Source organism: Dermacentor andersoni, chromosome 1 (genome assembly GCF_023375885.2).
Source record: "Dermacentor andersoni chromosome 1, qqDerAnde1_hic_scaffold, whole genome shotgun sequence".
Taxonomy (NCBI): domain Eukaryota; kingdom Metazoa; phylum Arthropoda; class Arachnida; order Ixodida; family Ixodidae; genus Dermacentor; species Dermacentor andersoni.
In genome coordinates, this window is record NC_092814.1 from 94520964 (window position 1) to 94546368 (window position 25405).

At 44.0% G+C, this 25405-nt stretch overlaps 1 protein-coding gene across 1 annotated transcript in view; it reads left to right on the plus strand.

The window, feature by feature from the left end:
* The window catches only part of LOC126544788 (G patch domain-containing protein 1), a 70590-nt gene that overhangs the window by 32529 nt on the left and 12656 nt on the right, over positions 1 to 25405 (plus strand). Inside the window, exons 7-15 of the mRNA XM_050192258.2 lie at positions 3223 to 3429; positions 3769 to 4035; positions 8592 to 8767; positions 12483 to 12610; positions 13457 to 13569; positions 20348 to 20430; positions 21997 to 22441; positions 22957 to 23054; positions 23138 to 23298. Of these exons, the coding sequence (XP_050048215.1) occupies positions 3223 to 3429; positions 3769 to 4035; positions 8592 to 8767; positions 12483 to 12610; positions 13457 to 13569; positions 20348 to 20430; positions 21997 to 22441; positions 22957 to 23054; positions 23138 to 23298 (1678 nt within the window). The remainder of the gene's footprint in view (positions 1 to 3222; positions 3430 to 3768; positions 4036 to 8591; positions 8768 to 12482; positions 12611 to 13456; positions 13570 to 20347; positions 20431 to 21996; positions 22442 to 22956; positions 23055 to 23137; positions 23299 to 25405) is intronic.

The following is a 25405-nucleotide window of genomic DNA, read 5'->3' on the forward strand; positions in this document are numbered from 1 at the left end:
GGAAAATTAGCTGGAATTTTGTTGAAAGGGAACGAAAGTGGGGGTAATGCTGGCTCGAGTCACACAGATGAATCGTAACGAATCGTCTTTGACGCCGTGTTGTCGGCTGGAGGAGTTACCAGTGTACAGTCAACGACCGACTTTCCGGACGCCCGATAATTCGGACGGCTTCGCGGCACTGCCACGTACCCCATAGAGTGAATGTATCGAACGTCTAAAATTTCGGACGCAAGAACCCTTCGCCGTCAAATTTTTGGAACGTTTTGCCGTGACCGAAGGTCCGAAACGGCATTAACCAAAGCCACCACCGCCGCCATCTTCATTACCTCGCCGCCTCGAACCGGCGTTCTCGCACGCAGATCCGCTAGCAGCCGCAGCCACAAACGCTTCAACGCTAGGTTTAGCCGCTTTGACGTTCGCTATTAAGCTTCTTGCCGTTCTGTACCGTGTTTATTTTTTCATTATAGAATTCGCCTCTGTTAGCAATGGCACCGACTCCGCCTTTCTGGTCCTCGCAATTGGCTTCGAAGCTCGGAAAGCACAACGCGTTGCGCGAGCCGGTTCCCGAAAGTCAGCTTCGCCTTAGTACAGAATTGTTACGCGGTGAAGCATACGCAAAAGTATTGCGGTGAAGCATAAGCGTGGGAAGGGGTAATTGTCACGGTACACAGTATTATCCCTTAATTATACACGCGTGCACCCGCCATCTCCTGTCACAGTATGAGCACCGATATGCCTAATAAGTCTACTGGCAGGCCTTCGGAGCTGTTTCGGATGTGCCCGTGGTGACTTGAGCTCTTAAGGGCAGTGAAAGACATGCATTCATTTTTTCAAACTGCCCGATTTTTCGGACGTCTTCGCGGCCCCTAGGCAGTCCAAGTGGATGCTTCAAATGGTCTGTGGGGCGAACGTGCGGCGCAAAGAGGACGTGAACAGGAAGGAACTACACATAGAGGGATAGGAACGGGAAAGGAAGCGTGCCGCCGCTTCTTTGAAGGACCTTGAGTTCAAAAAACAAAGTGTTGGCTGAAGCCAAGACGCAGGTGTCCCTCTATCCAAACTAAAATAAACTGTTTAAAGCAGTGAAACACAACACTGAGGCATTGTGCAAGGGCTGAGAGTATGTCAGGGCATATCAATCGTTTTCTTGGCAACAGCGCAAAGGGACACGGAGAAAAGGAAGAAACACAACACGGGCTCCCGTGTTGTTGGGTTTCTTCCTTTTCTGCATGTCTCTTTGCACTGTTACCAAGAGTATGATGAATCCTAACCAACTCGCCCACCTTGCTATATTGCTTCAGCACATGTCAGGACAGTTGAGGTTGACTTACCAGCTATTGAGAAAGAATCTCACTTCTGACAAAGTTTGGCATTATGCCAATGAGCTTGCTATTAGTTAGAAATAGCTTATGTTCAAAAATATTGATTTCTGTATGCCTATTCATTTTATTTGTATTTGAGAATGTTGGACTCGATTTGCAATGGGTTTTACCATTTTTTTTCTAAGATATTTTATTCGCTGTTCATTTTACTAACTCCTCCATTCTGTTTTCTTTTTGAATAAAATAAACACTGCTCCTTAATATTCAAACTGGATTAAGTTGTATTTTTTAACATGCTTACTAGAGAGTGAAAGTGTTGGGCGACGTGGTGTCAGCCCATCTTGACATAAAACAAAGTTCTGTGTCACTCAGGAAATATTGCAGAAGCAGCCAGGGAAAACCAGGAAAACTCGGGGAATTTAGAGATGTCAACTTGGTAGACACTCTGGTTTACCCTGTTAGCAGTACTGGACTGCAGTGTGTTTTCGCTTATTTTATTGTGTTGTGCATGTAAAAGCCTCATTATACAATGTCAAGGCTGAAGTGTTGCATCATAAGCTGTGGTAAGCCTTGCAAACTTGGTTAACGCATTGCAGCCAATGTGTTACTGGAGACAATCACTGTTTGCAACAGTTATTGCTTTTTGGCGCTGCACTGACCAATTCTACCCATGTAAACTGGTCCTAACTCCTCTTGTCTGTGAGAGAGAAACAGCCCACAATACATCAACAGTTCAGTAGAGTTTCATGGTACCACATTGCATATGTTCAATTGATATGTTCCTGTGCTGGTTTCAGCAAGTACATAGTGACACAATTTAGAGCTTAGCAGAGGTTGTTGTGCGAGTGCGAGTGCGAGGCTATGGTCTATCATTCCTATTCTCATATTTTAAAGGGCCCCTTACCAGGTCCCATAGCAAATTTTGGTTATATGCTGGAAGTTGTTACGTGTCCTCTAGGGAGCATTCTGCCGCAAACCCATGATTTCAGAAGGTGAGCTCCACTGCCAAGCAAGGTTCTATCCACTCGCCCCTTCTAGCCTCCGAAAGCGAAATTCCTTCCCTGTGTTCTCCCACACTGGACCTCAAGGATCACGTGACACATATGTCACAGACCCTGCCTTCATTTCTTTTTCTCCTCGTCCCCCCTGGCGCTGCGCACTTTCGCTGACTGCGTCGCACACGAGCTGTTCTGATTGTATGGTTTCGCACAGTGCACGATATTGCGCGCTGTGCACAAGGACACATGACTAGTGGTATAATTCAGTGCTACACGAATACAGAGGCAGAACAAGCAGCTCACAGAGCGCGATCACGCGTTGAAACGCGGTAGAAAATGGCATAGTTTCGGTACCTACACACGTGACTGCACGACCGTGGAAACAAGCAGATGAAGCGAAAGTATATATCTCTTGCTTCAGTGCAGAGTAAAACAAAAAACACGCAGACATACCCTTCGTGTGTTTTATTATTTCTCTAAACTTCAATTCATCAATTCAAGCAACAGCTCACATAAATAACAGATGTTGCCTTGAATAATTCTCGAAGTCACATGTCACCACGAGTGACGTCACAATGCGGACACGAGTACGTAGGCGCAGGGACATGAGTACGTCACCATCTGGCTTGGAGTGTGGTCGCAGCGAGGGATAGGAAAAACGGTGTTCGGATTGAAATTTCAGACCTTTCCATGGCACGTAGCGATGTAATTCTTTGCATACACGATCGTTAGTGCGCATTGTATGCTCTACGCTTGTCAGCGCAAAATGGCCAGACCTGGTGAGGGGCCCTCTTAGAATTCTGTTTGCCCTGTGTCTCACTTTTATTGCCTATGGTTTGTATGAATATCTGTAGTTGAGTTATTACTGCACATTGGCCAACATATTTGATTGTTTCTTTCAGGGAGAAGGAGCAAGCCTGTACATCAACTGACTAAGATGCTGGAAGGCTTTCACCTCGCTAAAGAGCCACCAATAGTGATGAAGTTCTACCCACCACCACAAATTCCCGCAGATTTTGAACCTATCCACAAGGCCCCTAGGAAAGAACGAAGGCGCTTTGAAGAACCCAAAAGTGACCTTTGCAAGGACAAGAAAACTGAGCATTCAGGTAGTGAAACAAATTGTTCCGGCAACATCTCAGGAGCATTCAGCAAAATTGCTTTACATTGAGTTATTTGTAAGTTCACCTTTGTCTCACAGAACTTGTGTTTATGAACAAGAATTTTTAGTGGCTTTATCTTATTAGCCTACATATTTTACAGGCATTCTTGATGGTAGTTTGGTGAATGTGTTTGTATGTTACTTTCGTTGCATCTTTAGTTTTATGAGCATGTGTATTGTGAAATATTATTGGTGCCTTGTAATATTTCTCCCCCTTTGTGTTGTATGGACTATAATACAACAGGCATGCAGCATTCTGTCTTTATAGTAATACCATCCTTTCCAGGATCTGTCTTTGACCTCATATCGCCAGCTGACAGGGAAAGACTTGAAGGCATCAAGAAAACTGGCAGCACTGAGATTGTGAAAGAAACTGTCAATTCCAGCAAAGCTCAGCCACGTCCGCCTGTTTCTCAAACAGCATTGTCTTCTGACACAGCCTCACCTATTCCTGTCTCTGAGCCAGGAAAACCCATGAAGCCATTTGCACGGGACGAGGCAAAGCAAAGGCGATTTGAGCAGTATTTGACCCTCTTGAACTCAAACAGACTTGGTAAGTGTAACTTATTTTCATTGCAAGGTCTGTTGACCAGTGTTGTCACTTTAGTGATTTTCTTCTCTGTCTAGTGACCGGCAACTTTTTTTTTTATGACGTGACAGAATTGACAACATTTTAGTGACTTCAAAATTAGGAAAGTTGCTTCGAAAATTGCCTTCTAAAATGCACTTTATTATTCAAAAGCTACCTGTCAGTGGCCGAGATTGGCTGTACGACATGTAGGCTCTGTGACTATGATGAAGCAATGATTGCCTTCGCATCGCTAGGCTTCACCAGTGTGTCAGAATGGAACAAAAACAAAAAAAAAACTATATTTTTGACCCATACGAAAACGTAACTGAAACAGTATTTATTGTTTTGTTTCGGAGTGAAACTGAAATATTTTTGGTCGGTTTTTGGTTCCGGGCTAAAGTCGGCAATCCGAAACAGACGACATCACGCAATGTCAGCATTAACACATATCTCATGCTGGGATAGTGCGAGCGATAGCTGATCGAGCACTCCACTAATCTAAGCCTGCCGCTCAGTGAATTAGCAGATCGGCACCATAGCAAAACCCAGGGCTTATGCACTGAAGAGCTTATCATTTCGTTTTTTACACATACAATGCTTTGTTACCGAAGTTTTACAGTTTATTTATGGTCATTGAAGTTCATTTTATTGGAACAGCAGCCTCGCATTTCAGCGAGTACACTCAATGATGTGCTGCTTCTGAGATCATGCCAGTGCTTTCACTCAAGGCACTGAGTATGATCTCAGAATTCAGAATTCATTTATTGAGAAAAATAAATACAGTCATACCTCGGTATAACGAACCTCGATTTAAAGAAATTCATGATGTAACCAACTATTTTCATTTCCCAATCTTAGTTGCATTGAAAACTACTTTTTTTTTTTTTTTCACGATTTAACGGAGTAATTTTGTGACAAAGTTGCAATTTAACGAAGTTTTTGGCCGTTTGAAGCATGTACTTGGGGCCTGTGTGGCTAGTAAATCTAGCAAAAAACTATAAAAATGTCAGCCGAGGCAAAAGTTATTTCAAGCATTCTTCTGCATGAAAAGTTTGAGTCGAAAAAACACCATCAAAGCATGCGCGCCGAGACGTGGTAGGCAGAAAACACCACTGCGCCGTTTGTAACGTTGGTAAACAACTTGCCATGGTTGCGGGCCAACGGCAGCTCACAGCGCTTGGAGAAACACGAGAGCTGACATGATTCCTTCAAGGGAGTTAACGCACAATAATGTGATCAAGTACGTGCGGAGAGGGTGGGGTGGAGGGGGGGGGGGGGGCGGGAGCATGGGAGCCTACCTGGCCAAGATACGAGCCACGCGACGTATCTTGGAGGTAATCTCCATAGCAAGTGCAAAGTGCGAGCCGACACTTTTGGTGCCTTGATGCACATTGTGTTCCCCCATTTCTAGTGTTGGTGGTCACGTAATCACAAGTTTCCTAGATACGGTGCGAAGCACTCGCTGGTGTTGTGACTGCAAGTTCGTGGTCATCAAGTGAGATCTTTTACCTGAGTGCGTGTTACACCGATAAAACTACGAACCTTTCTTCGTGTAGTTGTCTCCTTTCTGTGTCTTTTCTTGTCTTTTTTTTTTTTCCAGGATGGATATCCGTGTCTTCTTACACTTTTGTTTTTAATTTGTGGATGCCGGCTGCAGGCACTAAGCACAGTCAGCCATGGCGTCCAAGATTTACAGTGCCACTTGATGCAAAGCACACAAATCTCGGACGCCTTGAGCCCCATCAATGCATTGCTCATAGCACAATCTGCACCCTCACGCGCTGGCACTCGTAACCATGCTACAATGGAGCAACCTTGCGAATTGTTTATAAGTGCTTACTAACAAGATAGTGTCCACCAGGAATGCTCTGGGAATTTGTGAAGTTGTTAATAAGGCTGAAATTTAAAAAGCTCAAATTAACGAAATTGGAGATTTAAAGAAGTCTTTCACTGCAAGTACAACTTCATTATATCAAGGTTCAACTGAATTATGTTTCTATCATTACATTGCTTGAAAAATTTTGCATGGGAACCAAAACTGTTATGAACCGTTACGGATCTTCTTTATTTATTTTTTTGTTTGTTTGTTTTGGAGCAGAACTGGAATGAAACTTTTTTCAGTGGAACGAAATTAAAACCAGAATGAAAAACATTTTGTTCCGACACCCTGGTCTTCACACTGTTTCATAGCATGGTGGCATTCACACGATTCGCAGTGTGCTCTCTAAATGTATGTTTTTTTTCTGTCTGTCTGTCTCTCTCTCTCTCTCTCTCTCTCTCTCTCTCTCTGTGGTGTGAGTGTGCGTGTGCGTGTGTGTGCGTGCGTGTGTGTGTGTGTGTGTGTGTGTGTGTGTGTGTGTGTGTGTGTGTGTGTGTGTGTGTGTGTGTGTGAGCGCGCGCGCATGCATGCATGTGTGTGTTTTAATTCTTTACGAAACCAACTTAAATACATCTTAACATTTCGTGTTTTGCCCTCTCATAAATACGTTCAGTTGGTGAACACACTGCAATCAGTTTTATGGTCAGAATTTAGAATGCAGCAGGGGAACAGTAAGACAAATGGCCTGTCGAAAGACCTAGGTATTGCAGCGGCTTGGCTTTTTCACACGAGTCTGAACACACTGCTTCCTTATCTCATGGCTTTTGGACAAATCATTACTGCGAGGAGCTTTCGGATAGACCAAGGGGTTTAAGCGTAGTAATTAACAAGCACAAAGGTCAAGTCATTATCATCACCGCCGTGGTTGCTTAGTGGCTATGGTGTTGGGCCTCTACGCACAAGGTCATGGGATCAAATCCCGGCCACGGCGGCCGCATTTTTGATAGAGGTGAAATGTGAAAACACCTGTGTGCTTAGGTTTAGGTGCACGTTAAAGAACCCCTGGTGGTCTAAATTATTCTGGAGTCCCGCACTACAGTGTGCCTCATAATCAAATCATGGTTTTGGCACGTAAAACCCATCATTTAATTAAGTAATTGTCATTGCTGCGTTAATGTTCAAGCTAGTCAATGTCACAGAATTTAGCTCTCCTTTAGGAGTGCGAAGAACTAGAAGATTTTCAGGGATAATGTGGACCAAGTGCCTTTGCATGCTAGGAAAATCAGATTAATACTCCTGCTCTTTTGAATCGTGCTGGATTTGTAACCTCGCAATCTGAAGGTAAACGCCAAATCTCAGCTGTCATCGTCCATTGTTGTTTAAGGTAAAATAATTAAGTAATAGGCCACTGCACACTTCTGGTAAATTCACTGTTCATTGCTTAGCTACATGGAGCCCAGACAAAACTTATGCATTTTGGTAAGTAAATTACACCACATTAGCCTATATTATAGTATATTGGCAAACATTTTGGACCACTATAGATAGTGTTCCCATGCTATTTAAAATGCCTACATTAAGTAAGGTTTACTAAAAAGGGTTAGCAGCAATTTTAGCGGCCTTGCAGCAAAATTCACCAGTAATTTAGCAACCTTTATGACTCACTTTAGCAACACGCTTTGAAAAATTGTGGTACCACTGCTCTTGGCATCCTCTACAGTTTTTGTATTCACGCCCTTGGTGATTATTTCTGTGTATTAAAAAAATAAATTGTTTGTGAAATAATTATTGAAGCACAATGAAAAATATATTCATGACTTGCACAAACGTTATTTGTGAATAAGTTAGTTTCATTTGTGTCGAGCCCTCTATCATTTCTTTATTGTTAATGTTTAGTTGTGGCAGCCGGTATATCCAGAATGTCCCAGCCAATGTGCAACAAGTTTAAAAAGCAACCAATGCCTTCTGTGCAGATGTAGCCAACTGTATGTTCTTATAAACTGCCAGAAGAAGCCTCCAGCATTTTTTGTATTCTGCTTAAATAGATTGTAATGTATAATTAACCAGCATTTTTATAAATAAATACGAAATTATACATAATTTCTTTAATGTCAGTGCAGCATCCTGCATGCTTTCCACAGCAGTAGTACTCTCGCTGTGAACAAACTAAATATGCTCCATGCTTAACCTGTCCGATATGTTAATTTGACAGCATTTATAGTAGCATGGCCAGGTAATTTCTGCAAGTACTTAGCTGACCATCTAGCCTGAGCACATGACAGTTTTGGCAACAGTAAACCATCTGCAAAAGCCAAGTAATTGGGACCGTGGCATAGTCTAACAATTCTGCATCAGACAAACCCAGGCAGCACCTTGATTAACCTTGTGGCCAACCTTGAAAAAACAGACATTGTGACTCGAATACAATAAAGTTTTTTTTTTTTTCCAATTGATAAGAAATCACTATTTTCCCTGTTATTATGAGTTGGTGTGAGAACAATCAAGGTTATTGCATTTCTTTATTTTTTGAAGTCTCAAAATTGGGGTGCGTGTTACAATCTAGGGCACCCTATTTTTTATTTCTGGTCATGAAAAATTTGGTGTGTGTTACAATTGAGAGCACATTGGAATCAAGTATGTACGGTACCTAGCTGTTGCCTCACAAAAACTATTGCACAGGTTAATGGTGACATACTCATATTTGCACATTTTCCTGTAGAAGTATTTTCAGCCATGCAACCAGTTAGCATGACAGAGTGGGAAAAGGAAAGAGAACGCAAAGAGTTCCAAAGGGCAGCTATGATCTGCCAGCCAAGCCAGGGCCTGGGATCTCGGTTCATCTCCACCAGAACACTCAAGGATGATGACACCATTGATGTGCCCGTTGATAAAGTGGTATGTTGGTTTGTTGTCATCCTTTCTTCCTTATTTTCTTTTTCCCCTGTTCCGCTAAGCTCCGTATCCAGTTTTCAGAGTGGAGGTAGGTAAAGGTTTGTTTTTCTTCTCTATCTATCTATCTATCTATCTCTATCCCTTTCTCTCTCTCTTTTTCTAGAAATCTCTAAGGGTTTTCATTACAGCTTTGTGCTGCATTCAGGTAGCTGACAGCTTTCTCTTTCATATAGCAGAGTCTTCAAATTTCACTGTTGCAAGTTTCATGACAATGTTTTCAGCTTCATTCTAGGACTAATGGCGAATTCCATTGAGAGGACAGGAGTAGAGCACGGTGCAGTGCGGAGTCGGGTGGCAGCGCAGTGAGAGCCGGAACACTCGAACCGCCACTGGAATGTGGCGTACATTCAGAGAGCAGGTTGAAAGGGGACGTGTGAGGAGAAATGTACCATGTGACACAAGCAATCGACGTCCCAGCATTCTCTGTGGGAGAGCGGCAAAACACGTGTAACCGTGTTGTGGTTGTCGGGTATTCACTGGTTCACGGCCGTGTATACATACATTTGTGCAATGCCAATGCATCCTCCGACGCATCTGGTGACAGTAGCTTTCGCTGCTGTCACCATCGAGCGTCTCAAGCACTTCAGCAAGGCAAAGACGCTTTGCTGCCGCTGCACTCCACGTATCCAATGAGAAGCAAGGTTGACTAGAAATGCCAGTATTTGTCGCTGAATCATTGGGAGGCTCGTTCATATCAACGACGTCAAAGTCACTGGGGCCAAAACAGCGACTACGCTTGGCTGCCGCCATTGGCGCCACGCTCGCTGGCTAAAGCAAAATAAATACAAATGAGGAGGATATGACGTCTTGAATCACCTGACTTTCTTCGTACTCCGCTTTTCAGGCGAGAGCAGTGCGGACTGTTCCCAGCTGCTCTCGGCGCAGCGAAACTGCTCTTGTTCTACCACTGCATGACGATGCTCCCACTCCTGTTCTACCACTGAAACACGCCGCACCTGGAAAGAGCACTTTCAGCGTGCTTTTGAGTGCTCCTGTTCTCCCACTGAATTTCGTCATAAGTGTTGCTGCTTGCATTACATTCAGTACAGCCCCAGTTAAGCTTGGCTAAGCCCACATCCTGTTTGTGTTAGACACTTCTAGGATATTTGGTTGGTTCCCCATGGGTGTGGTATAGGGAAGAAATATAGGCTTCAGCATTGCAGTGTTCACTTTAATTCCATCCTATTTAGTTAGTGCAATTTTTTCATAGCAGATGGCATGTTCTCGTCATTCATGTTTGTGTGAGTGTGTTTTTTCAAGTGTGCTGCTTAACCAAATCAGTTCTTGTCAGAGCTGAATCTGAGTCTGCAACCAAAATCCCGAAACAGAGCTGAATTTTTATGGTGAAGCTCATGTTTTCTTTAGTATGACTGCATGATATTGCTTTCTGCCAAATCATATTTCTTGTACTTTTGTTGTTTTTCTTTTCTTTGAACCGCACCTTACCCTGCTGTCGCCCCATGTGAAGGATTACAGGATTACTGGTCAGGCATGAGCTAGGATAAAAAGCTAGGTAACAGGGCTCATTCACATACTAGTCATTCACAGTCAGTATTGTTCCCTTTTTGGGTAAGTCATCTATGAGTGGAGTCATGTCCTGCACCTCACAAGTGGCTTAATCATACATAGTCGACTTCCATTAATTCAACCTTGGCTGTACTGATAAAAGTGGTTTTTCTTCTTCTTTTCTTTTTTTTGACGCAATAAGTTAAGAAATAGGCAGCAAAAATGCCCAAACAAACCGTTGCTGCATTTGGCAGTACTTACCTAATCTAACGCCCTCAAATCCAACATGCACGCACTTCTTATGGGCTCAACGTAGGAAGCTGACTCAGAAATTATACTAGAGCGCCTAACCAAAGTAGAAATACAATGTTCACCCAATTTTTTTAACAAGAAAAATTTAGCATGCCTTTAATTCTGGCCATCAGAAAAAGCCAAAATCGTTTACGTTTATCATCTCAAAATGTAAACTTATTTACAGTTAATGTCCATCATCGTCACTTTCAGGCAGCACTTTATTTATTTGTTTGTTTGTTTGTTTGTTTGTTTACGTTCATACTCTCAGGGCCAGAGAGCATTACAGAGAGGAGTGGTCTAACAATAAATTATTAATCACAACTTTGAAGGCAGCAGGTTCTTCGGTTGCAATGACAGAGGTGGAACGGTGGTTCCAGTCACTGCTTGTTTTTGGCAAAAAAGAGGCATGGCAAGTGTTAGTGCAGCATAATGGAATTTCAACCTTGAGTTTATGATTGACCCACAAGGACATGTAATCTGTGGGGAGGAAAAGATCATTTTTCATTTTAAGTGTTAGATTAGTCTAATAAATTTTGTGAAAGGTTTAAGCAGAAGCACTTGCTACATGACTTATGTGTCAGCAGATGAAGCTTACCTTTCATTGAAGAAACGCTGGCATAGCGAGACTAGTTAGCACATATTGGGCAGCAAGGTTCTGAACAGATTGAAGGGCAGTGATTAATGCAGAGCTAAATGGCTTTATCGCTGTCTAAGAAACACATGTCACCCTCCATATGATCCACACATTTGGTATTCCAGATTTCTCGAACAACTCTGCAACAATCACAAGCAGGATGGTAGCCCATGCCTAGACTAACCACTTCGCTAGTTTGTCCTACGACGTATTCAATCCTTCGGAATGCCAAGAACATGTGGCATGGCTTTATTGCCACTAGCTTAGCCTGTAAAATAACGTATCTTATGAACATTTATAATCAAACATTGAGAGCATTGCGTCGTCGTCACCATTCCACACAAGAACTTGTTCTGTCAACATCTTGTGATGGCAATGGTGACGACACTGGCTCTGATGGGATGAAGGTGGTCTTGATCTTGTATCGAGCTGCATGCCGCGAACAAATTTTTGGATCAATTTTTGTGGGGAGAAAAGGCATCCATTAGAATCAAGTAAATATTGTAATCATTAATTGTGCGCTGCCATTTTTTGCTTGCAATTTTTCCTAGGGCCGGACAAAAATAGCATTTTTTGGCAGGAGATGATATGTCCTCAATGCACCCACTGCCCCCTAGTGCTGCCAAAACAAAATTCTGCAGCCATTGGGGTCACCATTTAGATCAGGCACATTTGTGCCGACCAGAAAAGTTTGAATTATCTGGTGAGGGCCCATTTCAGGATAGAAAAGAACTGAATGTTTTGGCCCATGGAAATGCATGGCTTCCATCCGGGACTTTCATTCTGGATTGAATTGATTGAAAAATCAAATTAGCTTGAGTCAGATTAACGAAAGTCTACTGTATACAGTATGCAAGTGGGCTGTCCTTTATGTCTCACCTTCTCACCTTTCTGTAAAGTAAGGCTGTAGATCAATAAAGTCTATTCTTGGTGACAAACTAAAAATGAATGACGAGCTCTGCCCACCATACCACACTGCACTTGCCCTCTGTGCTCTATAAGGTAGTTCATGAGGGACACTGATATTAAAAGTAGCTTGCTTTCCTTGCAATGTCACGGCAATGAACAAACTTAATTGACTGGCGCACTTATACAAATTCCGTTCGCATGGATGGACAGCAGTGTATTTGCCACTGCATTCTTGGGTGGTCATAGTACTATTGCCGTGGCGCCTGGCATTCTTTCCCCATATGTTTGTCACTCATATTGCGCTGCTTCATGCAGGAAGAAACTGCAGATGCCACCAGGGCAGCTCAATTAGGCATGTTTGGAAAGCTGACGCATGACGAATTTGAATGGCACCCAACTGACCTTCTGTGCAGATGCTTCAATGTGCCAAATCCATATCCAAAGTAAGCCCTCTTTGTTTCATCTGTGTGCAAACCTTTGAACTTAAGAATGATGAGTTTATAGAGTCCGAAGATGTTGGGCACATATTTGTGAGCACATATTATACTAATGCCAAAAATATTCCTTGTACTAAATCAGTTATGCATGTCCAGCTTTTCATGTGCATGAGGGTGCATTCAAGCATTTCTTTCATTCCTTATTGGCAGAAATTGGTCTTTTATGTAGTACTATGAACGTTTAAATTATCTGCTGTCAGAATTATGCAAGGTTGGTGACAGCAATGTTTTGTAGCTCCTTTAACCGTATGACTTTAATTGTAAAAAGGGACAAAAAGATTACCATAGTAGTTTGCCTTGTGCTTTCCATTTGTATACTTCACATCTTGGGAAGTGAGTGCCAACAGACTAAGACGAGGAAGAAGACACACACACACTCTGCTCACAACCAGGTTTTAATAATGCAGATATACACACCTAAATGAAAAACTGCGTATGCACCAGTCCCACAAGTCCATGAAAAAAAGATCCAAGAGACAAATCATGACATGTCGCGTGCTTTCAAGGAAGTTAATCTTTTCTTTACGACAAGGAAGCCCATGTATAACTAACATATTAATCACTTTTCGTGATGAAAAAATAAGCTTCAAGAACCACTCGTGTGGCTTGCTACTTGTCTCAAAACAAAATGTTAGTGTCATTAAGCTCAGTATCATTAAAAAGCCTGTGTTAGCCACCATGTGTCTTCGTTTACTGTACTCAAGATGCAGGAATGTAAACTGTAATTTCTACAGCTGCTGCTTTCTTCTGAAACTTACAGCTGATGCCCTTGCCTCTTTCTTTTTTTCACAGCTGCAGCAAAGTTGGCCTGGAAACCGTTGCAGTTGACAAGCATGCCATTTTTAACTTTTTGACACCTGTGAATGAAGATAAAAAGCCTAATGAAACAGCCAAAGAGCATGAAGGTGTGGACTTTGTCATAACTAAATGTAGTTTAGTTGACACAAAGCCTTGATTCAATTCCTTGTATCCTTCAGTCTTCGATAATAACATAATCTGTTAATGGAAGGCTTGTTAGCCCAGTTTACTTGACAGGCTATCTGTGGCTTTTCATGTATCATATACTGTCTTCAAATTTGCACTGAAGCATCACTTGTGGAGTGCTTGTATGAGCATTGGCAGACTGGCATAGTGTTCATTCTGCCCTTAGGACATGAATACAGAATACAGCCCTGTAGGAGAACTGGTACTTTCAGATGGTGTTATTGCAGACTTCACTTTTAATGCAGAAAATAGCATTTATTACTATGAAATGCAATTTGGAGCTCCCCACATTTATCAACACATAGTTGAATGCCTGTGAGCCATTGCATCAGCAAAGGTTTAATTGAATACTTTGGACAATGCCATGTGTGCACCGCTGCTCTTAAAGACTAATTTCCATTGTACGTATTTCTGGGCTCCTTGATCGAGATATCAGACTTTCAGGCTTCTGTTATACAGTTAAACCTCAATATAACAAAGTCGGTAAAATGGGCAATTTGCTTTGTTATATCAAAATTTCGTTGTATTGAAATTCAACCTTCTGTGCAAATAATTACAGTCACCGATTAATTTTTCTTACATGGAAAGGGGCCGCAGAATTTTCTGAATTATTGGGCAATCAAAAAAAGCAAATTTGAATGAGAAAACAATTCAATTTGATAAATTTGGGAGTTGGCGATGAATGATACGGTTTCAAGCCACGTACATCAACGCTATCTCCTCGGCGCTAAGAATTAAGCGAAGTCAGCCACGCTTTTGCATGCATTCCGCTCCCGCAGCTGATAGCGTAGCCCGCACTGGGACGACACTATCAGGAAAACCACCAACAGCGGGGAGTGAAGCTTCATCTGCCTCTCGCTCCAATGGGCCACCAAAACTTCATATTACACAACCTCCAATACTAAATGCGCGGTAAGACAGTTTGCATAGTGCTACACCGACTCAGCATGCCCACTCTTTGCACACGCGGCAGATTACCTCTAAAGCAGGGTGCGCGGCTGTGTATGCACTCAGCCGTGCTTACAGCCATGCATAGCCACGGCCAAGACGCATGCCAGAGATCAAGAAGCGCGCCAACTAACTCCCCACTCCGCCCCTCCCCCTTTGTGCACACTTGATCGCGTTACCGCAAACTCACTCGCCTCCCCCTCTTTCCTTTGTTCGCATGAGAAAGCAGCACTCATGAAGCCACCATCTTTCTTGTCTCATCCTCGTACACTTTCACTTGCACCTAAAGCACACAGTGAGTGGGGCGTGATAGGATCTTATCGAACTTCTACTTTATACGGAACAAGATGCGGCTCCACTTTGGTGGTTGCTCTTGTCACAAGGTGCGCGATTTGAGAGGTGCATTTGCAAGCAGCAGCTTGTAATTCAATCATGTGACCATCTGCGTCCGAAAGTTTCCATTGTCTCAGCATACCTTTGCGGCGGCAGTGAAATTTCATTATATTGAAATCACATACACACACACACTTCATCATATTGAGGTTCTAAATACTGTATGTTCTATGGACAAGATGTTCAAATTGGACAAGATGGACAAAAATGTTCTATGGACAACAGGTTATGAAAAGTTAAATACTTCGTGATATCAAGAATTTCGTTATATTGAGGTTTAACTGTATCTTCCAAAAGGAGTAAAATAGATGTGTAAAGCATCTACTCTAAGCCTATCCACAGAAATATCAAGTTCTCCATGGTTCTGTTTATTTGTGTGTGGTCTTTGAGCAAGGGGTTATCCTGGATTTTGTTTTATGTACAAGCTTTGTTCTATTTCTAGAAAGAGCAGTGCAGTGTGGGTGTTCAGTATACAGTCAAACCCGACTATATCGAACCTGTTTACATCAAATTATTCTATATATCGAACAATTTCTGGACACGGTATAGTTACAATGAGTATATATAGCAAAATTTATGCTTACATCGAACAAAAATAGCAGCAACTCCCAATATATCGAACGTCAAGCGGCGGTAAAGTGCCCCCAAAAGTTGGCTTTCCCTTGTGGTGGCGGAGAAACCCAGTGGCACGGCTCCATCCAACCGCTTTCCCTACCGTGACCGCGCTGCCCCGGGCGAGCCGTTGACACCCCCCTGCAAAAAATTATCCTGGCCCGCCCGTAGTGCTTGCTCAGACAGCCAACCCGAGGCTCTTGTGCCCTCATCGTGCAAGATGGCGAAAGTGCGAGTTGTCTCGCTGCTTTTCTTGTTCATTGTGTGTGCGCCTTGTGGGCCTTCTCCCGCAGTGTTGCCGTGATGAAGCGGCAGAATTCGCGTTTCGTCAGGAAGCTCGAAATCATAAATCGAGTCGAACGCGGTGAGAAGTCGGATGTCCCCGCAGTGTGCAATATTCGAGGAGCACTCTCAGCATGATCTTGAAGAATAAGGGGGAGATTAGAGCTAAAGCGGCCAAGCTCGCGACCCGGTGCCCGTGGCACCCGATGCATATGCACGGCCATGTGAAAGTGGTTCATCCGAAATTGCTTCAGCCGTGCTGGCTTCCGCGTGCTCGATGACGAGTGTAAATTCTGATGAATGCGACAAAGCCGTTGCGGGTGTTGCCGAAGTTTGGAGCGAGCTGTCAGAATTTGCGGAAGCTGTTGACAAATCAACGGTGGACGAATTTGTGGGTGCAGATGATGGTGTCGCGACCACGGGAGAGCCCGAAAATGAAGACTACATTGCCGACATCGTACTGAGCACAAGTGAAAGTGGGCACACTGAGGAAAGCAATGACAGTCTTTTGCCCACGTCCTCCGAAGTTATTGGTGCACTCACACTAGTCCGGTGCTTCTTCACGAATGCAGAAGGTTGCAGCCTCAGCTGCTTCGACTTCTTAGACAATGTGGAGAAGTGCATGCATTGCACGCAGCGAAATTGCCCAAGCAGAAGAAAATACAGGACTATTTCATGTGAAACTAAGCTAGTTTCATCAATAAAGTGATTTTATAAATGCTATGTGCTTTTATGACATTCAATTATTTAGCAGGATTATATCGAATTATGCTCTATATAGAACTGATAGGCATTATTTGCGAGTTCGATATAGCCGGGTTCGACTGTATTGGAAATTACGTCAACAAACAACTAACGAGGTTGTCATTCTCTGAAGTTGCCCATCTTGAAGTTCTTGTTTAATTTTGTTTGATGCTAGTGCCATGCCCAGCAGGTATGGTTCCACTCTCTGCATCACCTGAAAGTGGGCAACATCAACACATATCGAACGTTGTAGCCAGATATACCAAATCTTAGCTCATTTTATACCCTTGTACAGACATTTAAATATCCAGAACGTCTCACAACTGCCACAAGGGTATTACAGTTGAACCCACTTCTAGATACTGCTTTTAACAATGTATCGGATATAACAATGAGTAGCCGATGCACCATCAAATTTTGTATATGTTCTATGGGGAAATAAACCGCTTACTACAATGCTCCCACGCCGCAGTATCAGTTATAAAAATATAAGTCTGGCTGCTGGATGCGTGTGCCAAACGGAAAAAGAATGCAATATACTTGAACACAAAAAAAAAAGAAAATAGAGGGGGAAAAAATTGTAAGCCACGACACCTGCCTTTGTGCCGCATATCCTGCACAGCACGAGCTCATCTCGTTGCCCTACGCACGGTGCAGTCGACTCACGTAATGCAGAGGTGTAAGAAATACGGGAGAGGAGCATGTGAGGCCGGCAATGCGCAGGATGATGGGATGAAGGCTTGTCGTGCAGGGAGTGCGGCACAAAGGCGGGTGTGCAGCAGCTCTCTCTTTTTTTTTCCCCCCTAGATTTCACGTTCATTTTCTGTTAGCCACAAACACCCAGTAGCCAGATTTAATTTATAGCCAATTATACGGCATGGGAACATTCTCGTAAGCTGTTTATATTACCATAGAACACTCACAAAAGTTCACATTCCAGCAGCTACCCCTTTTTACACCTGGGCATTGTTAAAAACATTTATGCTATAAGTGGGTTCGACTGTACTTATTTCTGTCTAATTAAGATGTTTGGATGTTTGTCCTCTGCTTTTTTTGTACAACCTGGTTATAACAGTTATCATTTATAACAGTGTGATTTTCTTGGCATTAGAATATTGTTATAAATGGGTTCGATTGTACAGTAAAACCTCGTTAATTCGAAGTCATAGGGACTGCAAAAAATCTCTGAATTAAGTGGGTTTTCGAATTAACAAACACACAAAAAAATGCAACCCAGGCAAAAAATTTCGCGGCAGGAATGCACTACCTTTATTCGGCGATCTTTGGATTACTTAAAGTAATGAGAGATGCTGGTTTGCCGTGTACTGTAGTTTGAGGCTCCAGAGGTCATGTTTTCTAGTTGGCCAACTAGGTACGTGCAGCATTTGAGAATTTCCACCGTGGCACTCAACAAAACTGCGGATAACGTTCAACGATCCGATAACTTCCCCGAGAGCGAGTGCTCGGGAGGGCTTGTTAATGTCGTCATTGTCGCTGTCATCGCACATGGTCGCATCAGTGGTAGCTTCACTCTCCAAGTCTGAGTAGCACATTTGTTGATCATTTTCAAAGTTCAGATACTTCACGAAGCCGACTGCACCGGACTCGCTATCCTCTGCGCAAAGTGCATTGATGCGGTCGCAATACTCTGCTCCTTCTTCATCAAGTGCACATGAATAGCCAGCATCAGCATTGACAGTGCTTTCCTTCAAGAAGCCAGCATGTTCAAAACACCGCATGATCAAAGTGGGTTCCACTTGCTTCCATGCATATACAATAAGAGAAGACATATGGCCCCAAGTAGGTCAGTTGAGTACTCCTTGCCGTTGTCGTAGCAACCAGCATGCGCTTGAGCAGATGGTGGCGGTAAATCTTCCTCGGGTGGCGAATGACACCTTGGTCCATTGGCTACGAGATCGACGTGGTGTTCGGAGGAAGAAATACCATCCTGATAGCTTTCAGGTGTGGGATGTCACCATGCGCCAGGCAATTATCAACAACGAAGAGTACATTCCTGCCTGTGACTGCGAACTTGCGGTCAAGCTGCCGAGCGTAATCTTCAAATATTGCGCCTGTGACCCAGGCTTTCTTGTTGTGCCGGTAGAAAAGCTCATCCCTTGGCGTCAGCCATGCATTTTTAAAGCAGCGAGGCTTTCCACTCTTTCCAACTATGAGTAGCGGTAGCTTGTGTTTACCGCACATGTTCTCACCGAAAAGAACAGTAATTCTTTCCTTGCCCTGCTTTCAACCCCTGACCGCGGTGTCCTTCGCTGCGAACGTTTTTGTGGGCAGCATCTTGTAAAGAAGGGTTGCCTCGTCAAGGTTGCACACATCGTCTGCACCGTACTCACTAAGCAACGGAGCCAATGTGTGTGTTTCTTCCAGTCGTCAACGACGCTCTCGTTTGCACTGCCGCTGTCACCACAGACGGCTAGAAAGGTCAAATTATTGCGCTCTTTAAAACGGCTGAACCATCCATTGCTACACTTGAACTCTTCGTGCCCAAGTTATAGGGCCAAGTCGTTGGCCTTCTCCCGCGGTATCGTTCCATTGACGAGAAGGTGGGTTGCGTTTGCTTTCTGCAGCCAGCTAAGTAAAGCTGATTCCACATCTTGGTACGTGGGAGCCCATACTAACGACTGCTTTGAAGCATATGTCTTGCTGTAGGCCTCCAGTACGTTCTACTTGTTCTTCAATATTGTGGACATCGTCGACAGGAGCACGCTGTGCCTTTCAGCCAACTTGGTCTTGGAACACGTGTTCTTACCTGCTTCTTGCATCAAGCAGAACTTCTGCTGCAGCGTTAAAGTCTTATACGTTGGCATCTTTGCTCACTGGCACTTCTGCACAGTTCAGAAAAAAAAGAACACCATGCTAGCTGCAACATCCCTAACCACCGCACAAAAAGAAGCGGCACAGACCAGCGTTGCGCACACACACGTCGCTGCAGGCGCGGAGAGAGAATGGGCGAATGACAGCCAGCAGCAGTGGCACAGAACACGCGCTGACGCTGCGACCGCTGCGACTACGAGGAGTGTGCAGAGGGGGGTACGAGAGCATGTAACAAAAACCGGTATGCCCACTGCGTTGCAGTGAAGCATGTCTTCTCTGCAGGCGCGCGTTTTGGCGGTGCACGGGGCGTACCGTGGACTGATTTTTGTGCTAGCAGTACTACAGGTCGGGCGCTTTGTCTATGAATAATCACGATTGCTATGTGGCGTCGCCTCGCAGCTCCGAATGGCTGTCGTTTCGTTGGTTTTCAGTGAAATGGAATTCGGGAATTGCCGCAAAGCACCCCAAATCTTCGAAATAACCGGGTAGGCCTAGGCCGCCGGTTCGAATTATTCTGTCAGATTTATATAGGGAAATACGGGACCACAGAAAACCTTCAAATTTTCCAGGATTTTGAATTAACAGAGTTCGAATTAGCGAGGTTTTACTGTATATTGTTGTCAGAATTAAGCCTGCGCTTATGCTCGGACTTTATTTAATATGCAAAAATGCACCCACGACTTAATCATCTTAGAAGAGAGCCCTACCTTATTTAATATGGTGATTCTTGCTGCCATTGTTTCATATTATAGTAGTATTTTAATTGGTAGTACTTGAATAGCAATGTGCTTACGTCAAGAAACATTGTGGCCTCCCCATACAGATTTTCTGAAAATCTACAATCATGAAAAGTGTGGCTGATTGCAAAATCCCCCATTTCCCTTCTAGGACCTGTGCCGGTTACTGAACCTGCTGTCTCAGGTGCAGAAGCGATGACAAGTACAGTGGAATCCAAGTCTGATGATGAAGAGGCAAGTGTTCTTGTGACCACGGTTGACCATTGCATGCGCAGGGTGTTGTTTTGGTGTCAGAAAATAGCGGAAAATTATTTGTGTTAAATCATGAAACGGGTTACAAGCAAGTGAGAAACACCTCTTAAAATCAACACTGGGTTGCACACTCTCCCTCACCCCCCAACACACAAGATTGAGTCCTGTCTAAACCACTGACAGCTTATTCATATTAGCGAACATAAAGTGAAATTTAATAATTCATGTAATTATTAATGTTATTAGTTTATTGATGTAATGAAAGCACTTCAAATGAGCCATTACCGTATTTACCCGATTCTGACGTGCACCCAGTTTTTTAAATAAATGTGCAACTGAATGTAACAGGCAGCCAATTCATAAAAGAAAAATGTAGTATGCACCCCACGTTCAAGATCAGAAAAACTGACACACCTTCACAGATGTTTTTTTTTTTCTTTAAGAGCACTGAGCTTTTACAGTATAAAAGCAGTGTATCATCATTGCCATTTACACTTGGTTGACTGCAGATACCAAGCACACAGAGGTGGTATTCATGAGCAATCACATTTAGAGACACTGCTATAACTTTTGCAAGACTGCATCGAACTTGTCGAAGTGTGTGTCCGACAACGTTCATGGTACTGTACGCAGCTAAAAAGCTTGGCATAGCGCCAGAAACGCTGGAAGCCGATTACAGCGACGCATCCAGTGCAGAGTCGTGCAAAATTTCGTGAAAGTGATAGCATCTCTGACAGTTATTGGCCAGGAATACCACTCTAGATTGTAGTTGAGCACAAAATCAACCAGCAGCAAACTTCACAAAAGCTTGCTTTGTCACTATTTTGTGATGATGATGACGCTGCGTCTCATGGCTGTGACGGTAGTTTAGCTTTGTATTTATTGTAATGTGCAGGCAATTTTCAGACCTATTTTCTCTGAGAAAAGGTGCACATTAGATTCCGGTAAATACAGTATGCTTATTTAGATGATGACTTGACTCTCCATGGTGGCGTGCTGGCATTGCGCTACTAAGCCTGAGGGCATGGGATTGAATCTCGACCGTGGCAGCCACATTTCAGTGGAGGCGAAATCCAAGAATGCTTGTTTACCGTGCATTGGATGCATGTTGAAGAACCCCAGCTGGTCAAAGTTAATCTGGAGTCCCTCACTATGGAGTGCCTCATAATCAAATTGTGGTTTGGCACGTAAAACCCCAGAATATCTAAAAATAAATTTATACTAGATGATGACTTTTAAGAAAATGATGGTTGAGGCTAGTTGGTATTCCATGAGGCTGAGTGGTGCGGCGCCCTTGTCTCTCATCCCACTTCGCGCTACCCCACTCCGCCTGATGACTTACTGATCCGCACTGCTTGCCATGTGGGTGAAAAGCCACTATGTTTTATAACCTAAGCATGTGAACACTGATGCTTTAAAAACAAAAAACCATTGCAGTGATAATGCAGCAGCCTGGTTCCATGTTCCATTGTGCACGAGCTAGTCTCTGTGTGCTTGTCAGCAATGGGTCCAAATATGTTTTCTTACTTTAACCTATTTCTGGTCCAGGTCTCCAGCGACACGCCTGAAGAGGAGCGCCCACCTCTGGAATTTTTCAAATCAATCTTCTCAGAATCATCAGAGGATGAGGATGAGGATCATGTAGATAGGAAACCCATGTTAGGAGAGACAACTACAGGAGAGGAGGCCGTTTCAGGGGCTACTGACACAAAAGCAAGCCCGGCTGAAGCAGTAAAGCAACCTCCAAGACCTGCCCTCGGAGTCTTTGCCAACCTTGACTTTGAGCAGCTCAATCGTAGGGTGCCACCAGCACCACTGCAAGACATGCCCTCTAATCCAGCAAGCAGCACAGTGGCTTGCGCTGCCTTAGGTGAAACGACGTCGTCCCAACACTCTACGCAAACGTCCAGCAGCAGCATGTATGGCCCCATGCCACCACCACCACCACCACAAGGGGGGCCTTGCTTTAACAACATTGAACCATCGGAGCGAGGTATGCACCTTGTAGCACTACTTTGAAGGCTGGTTTGGCAATATGTCATATTTGAAGCAGCACATATCTGAAGTTTCTTGCAGACCTTTCGCATTATTAGCATCTTTTACTTTTATAAAAAAAAACTGCTTGTGTTGTTGCCTTCACTGGGTCTGGTTCATAAAAATGAGTGTTCATTCCATGATCATTTCCAGCATGAAAAAACATAAGAACAATTACTGCTGGGACAGCACTTTCATCAGGCACAGAGGATCATCTTATCTTCTTCACATGTGGGCAAAAGTAAATTTAGCTCCTGAGACTTTTCTAATTTCTATAACATGTCTCTTTGAATGTTGTAATGAACAGTAAGGAACGCAATAGGTGTACTGTAATGCAACCTGTATAAATTTACATAGAACTAAGCTGCAGTGTGTAAATGGCATGTAATATTTTTGTCTTTGGTGCTGTTGTGCAGTTAATGTACTTATGCATTTTCTGCAGGTGATTAATCCCTGTTGCTTTTCTATTGTCAGCTATCCTTCAAGGTTCATCTAAGTTACAACACTCACACAAACACAAGAAAAAAGATCACAAGTCAAGGAGTGAGAAGAAACACAAAAAAAAGCTCAAGGTATGTCTAGAAAACTCATTTAATCTATGCTTTTGAAAATATTGTGGATTTTATGCCAAGTTTATTCTTTTTATTTTTATCAGTCTAAACTTAAGAAGAAGAAACACAAGAAGGATGCAAAACATGCAACAGCAAGAAAGAGCTCTCGACATGAAAGCAGTGAAGATAGCGAAACCAGTGACACTTCAAGTGAAGAACTGTCAAAATCCGAGAAAGAACCCTCTTATAAAGACATCATGTCAAGGTATACACTGAACATTCATTAACTTTTTTCTATATTGTTGTGCATATAAAAATTGTTGCTAGCAGCAAAGCAGCATTGCGTGCTGTGTTTGTCTTGCATAGTAACACTGGTATCTCTTGTTGTGTCTGCCTGCTGCATTGCCTTTTAATGTCTTGGTTGAGCTTTGTAGCTTCTTGTAGTTTCCAAAAACATACCTGTAGAGTCTCAAGATTACCCAGCCAGTGCTTACAGAATAGAGAGAGAGAGAGAGAAAACTTTATTTGGTCCATTAAGGGTTTAGCGTTCGGTCTTCGTCTTCATCGCTGTAGACGCTTGACCTTCTTAGCAGGCTTGGGCCCCTAGTCCAGGGCTCCACTGAGCCGCACTGCTTCGCTTGCGTGCTGCACCATTGCCCTTTGGGCGGCGAGCTCGCAGCTGGTGAGCCGGCTCTCCCACTGCTCCGCACTCGGGGATTTGTGTTGGTGGAATGTGTAGTTACGTTTATACTCCCAGGTTATATGGTAAAGCGTGGGGGTTGCCCCGCACCACGGGCATGTGTTCCTAAATTGTGTAGGATACATCTTGCTTAGTATATGTAAGTCAGAGAAAGTTCCCGTTTGCAGCCTCCGCCAACTAGCTGCTTCTTGCTGTGTTAAGGCTTTGTGTGGTGGGGAGTATCTAATTCTCTTGCCTCTGTGGTAGTTCAGTAACTCTGAATAGCCGATCTCCACGGTGAAGTGCTGTCCCAGGGCGTGTGGCCGCTCGACTCGGTACGTGATCTCGCAAGCCAAGCTGTCTGCCCTTTCATTTCCTTCTATCCCCGTGTGTGCCGGAATCCAGATTAGTTTGTGGGTTGCAGTGTGTCTGAGGTGTTCTGCCTTGCGGAGGATAGCTAAGGCAGCCCTGCAGATTCTACCCTTTGTGTAGTTCCTGCATGTCTCTTTTGAATCCGTTAAAATGACCATTGATTTGTCTTTTCGATAGCCCTCAGTCGCCGCCAGCGCAACAGCGACCTCCTCCGCTTCCACTATCCTGGCGCTACGTGTAGTTGCGCAGGTGATTAGCTTGCCTGCGTTGTCAACCACTACCGAAGCTGCCTTAATGTAATTTGTATGTCTATTCCATGGATACAGTGTTGCATCCGTGAAAACCGTGTTTATAGTTTGGCTAAATGCCTTTCCACATAACCTGCCCGCGCCTGCCTTCTGGCCGCGTGGAGATTTGGATCCATGTTTTTCGGAATGGGATTGACCTGCAGGGTCTTACTGATCTCGTCGGGTATATCGGTGGATCGATCGAGATGCCTCCTTGGGTCGCGACCTAACCTTGTCAGGAGCCCTGAGTCGGTGAAACTGTGCTCCAAGCTGTGCTTCTGCTAGTTCGGCGAAGGTGTTGCTAATCCCTAGCTGTAGCAGCTTGTCGTTCGGCGTGTTTCTTGGTAGGTGGAGTGCCGTCTTGTAGGCCTTACGCAGGATTGTCTCTGCTTGTTCCGTTTCGCCCTTGATCATGGGGTAGTATTGAAGTAACTCGAGAAGCAGTTGGCAAAGAACGAACGCTTTATTAAAGGTTAGTGTAGCTTTTATAGTCTTTATCTTGTGACGTCACTGCAGCCACTGCCGATTCACAACAGGCATAGCCGGTGAATCTAACAAAACAAACACGTGTCAGTGGCGCATGCTGATTCACAACAATTCTTCCCCCTTAAGGAGTGAAGCGGTCCGGGGGCCGGGGCTTCCGCTTTGACCTACGCAGTGTCACTTCAGCCCGGTCAGTCACTTGCGGCTTGCTGGTAGCAACCTCGGCTTCAGCCCTCCCGTCTGACGGCGTTTGAATGTCGGTTCCTACTTGAGCCTGACTGTGACTGCTGTCGTGTCGTTGAGACTGCGAGTCTGCCGCTGTGTTCTGGCTGCCTTTAGTCGTTGGTACTTGCATGGGAGCCTCGGGTTCCACCGCTTCTTCTCCCACGCTGGTCCTCCTGGATTTTAGCTGGTCGAGGTGGCGGCGATGTTGCTCCCCATTTGCAGTCTTTACCGTTGCCATTCGCAAGCCTTCGGTGGATTCTACCGCGCCTGGTTTCCATTTGTCACCCACTCCGTAGTTCTTGAACTACGGAGTGGTTGAACTACGC